The sequence below is a fragment of the Chinchilla lanigera genome, unplaced genomic scaffold, assembly GCF_000276665.1.
Source record: "Chinchilla lanigera isolate Chin_1 unplaced genomic scaffold, ChiLan1.0 scaffold00051, whole genome shotgun sequence".
NCBI lineage: Eukaryota > Metazoa > Chordata > Mammalia > Rodentia > Chinchillidae > Chinchilla > Chinchilla lanigera.
The window spans coordinates 1,270,658-1,272,941 of record NW_004955452.1 but is presented as its reverse complement, the minus strand read 5'-3'; the positions used below and the strand labels follow the sequence as shown (position 1 = coordinate 1,272,941).

The 2,284-nt window shown below is 37.5% G+C and overlaps 1 protein-coding gene across 1 annotated transcript in view; it reads left to right on the top strand.

Moving 5' to 3' along the window:
* Hp1bp3 (heterochromatin protein 1, binding protein 3) overlaps positions 1-1,809 on the top strand; it is a 37,035-nt gene extending 35,226 nt beyond the window's left edge. The window contains exon 13 of the mRNA XM_013519507.1: positions 524-1,809. Coding sequence (XP_013374961.1) covers positions 524-818 — 295 coding nt within the window. The 3' untranslated portion in view covers positions 819-1,809. The remainder of the gene's footprint in view (positions 1-523) is intronic.
* The last annotated feature ends 475 nt before the right edge of the window (positions 1,810-2,284 follow it).

The following is a 2,284-nucleotide window of genomic DNA, read 5'->3' as shown; positions in this document are numbered from 1 at the left end:
GAATACAAAGGGTTAGGGATATAGTTGAAAAAAAAAATCTTAGAGTGTAAAATGATACTGATACTTACAGGTATCTGAATGCAGACAAGTATTTTAGCGCTTGCCTGGCAAGCACAAGGTCGTGAGTTCGGTTCTCGGTATATTTAAAAAAAAAAAAAAAAAAAAAAAAAATTTGTTGTCTCTCAAAAACTCAAGTGACTCTGAATTTGAAATTTGAAACAATTTGAGCACATTATATACTCCTTGGAAAAACCTGTATATATCCATAGTTATTTAAAGAAAAATAGTTTCATATTTTCCTAGGAAAAATAATGACATTATGGGTATAGATTTTTGTGAATTGATTGAATTTTTATGCAATTTTAATGAACTTTCTAGTTTATTAAAATTAAGTCATATTCCTTTACTTAACATAGATGAGATCTATGTGTGCCATTTCTCTTTAGGTAAAGCACATAGTTGTCCTGGCAAAGTGAATCTCTTCATGTGCTGAGTGACTGCCTTTGCTTTTTTGCTTTTACAGATTGCAAAAGAAAACTCCAGCCAAGTCCCAAAGGAAAGTGGCACCCGTGAAGCAGAGAGGGTCCAGGCCTGCACCTAAAGTCCCAGCTGCCCAGCGGGGGAGGGCTAGGCCCCTGCCCAAGAAAGCCCCTCCCAAGGCCAAAACGCCTGCCAAGAAAGCCAGACCCTCACCCTCGGTCATCAAGAAACCTAGTGGTAGCTCCTCAAAGAAGCCTGTAGCCAGTGTGAGAAAGGAAGTGAAATTACCTGGCAAGGGTAAAACCACCATGAAGAAGTCTTTCAAAACAAAAAAGTAAATTTTATAGCAAGAAAGGGTATCATGATAAAATTCAAAATCTTATTTTATAAGGTCAGTGTGCATTTGTTTTTAGTTTTGACGCTTATAAAATTTCTTTTCTTCCTCCCATATGAACATTGTGGGGAGGGAATATAATAAACCAATTTAGGCATTTGTTAGCTTTAGGTGCTGTTTTTGGTGCCTACCCCTTCCCCAGTCATTTTAATTTCTGCTGTAATCTGGGACTCCCCTAAACTATATAATCTATACTTGTCTTTTTTGCCCTGCCTACCCCAACCTTTTTTTTTCTTTCTTTTCATGGTAAGCTTTGGTGCCTCCCTCTCCCACTGTTTCTCCCTTTCGCTCTGTGTCTCCCTGTCTGTCTCTCTCCTGGTTTTACCTAAACACTTGTAAAGATTTTTATATTTTTAGAACGCATCAAGAACAGGATGCTGGTCAGGTGCTGGAAGTGAAAAAGAGGCAGTGTAGCACTGACTGCATGGTAAAGCCTCCTCCCTGGAGACTTTAGTGATAGCTGTAATAATTAATCTTATTTATAAAGTTACTCCACTAACCCTCTTTCTCCAGCTATGAACAGAGACAACTTAGCTTTGGAAATAACCTGAAAACAGTGTGATCACATTGGTTTCTGAAGATGCACGACTCCTTTGGGCCACTTTTCACATTGACCAACTTGCAGGTATTGTTCACTGGCCCTGAACATTGCATTCCCTTCACAGCAAGCACAAGTTCTCTACACCACTTGGTTCTGACTGCAGGGGAAATACAGGAATATATTGAATTCAGTTTCCAGTGTCACTTCTGTTACCAAAAATCAAAACGTATAAAATCATCTTGATGAAATGTTTAAATATATTTTTTAATATTTGAAGCATGAGTTGTCACTTACTGTTTGCCTTTTTTATGAGGAAATGTTGGAGAGTTACAAATGTAGAAATGTTAAGTGGAAAAACATACAGTTTGCTTAAATAAAATAGATTCCAGATTCATCTGTGGATTTTTTTTCCCCTTCCTTTCTTTCCATAGCACTTTTGATACCAAGCAATTGGCTTCCTTTTTGAGATATTTTAAATAAAAAGAAAAAGAAAAGCAAATGAAGCCCTACTACCTAACCCTTTTTTATTGGTATTTGTTTTAGTATTGTGAAGTTGTGTTAAAATAGTATTAGCTTTCTTCTTGAGAAACATCAATTTTTGGTTATCGTTTCTCTTCCCTGTGGCACTTGACATTTTAATTGTCTTAATTAAACTCTTCGGCGTGCATCTTCTGGGCCAGTGAGGGCTGCCGGAGACAAAAGGTGTTTGTTTTATATTCATTCCACTTGCATCGTCTGCTGGGATCCCATCTGCAGCTTGAGTGTGGCTGAGAAATGGACTTGAGAAGATTGGCTTGAATTAGATCATAATCATGTGTGATCCCATCATGTACTCATTGGAATTTGTGTTGCATGTAAGGCAATCTTTC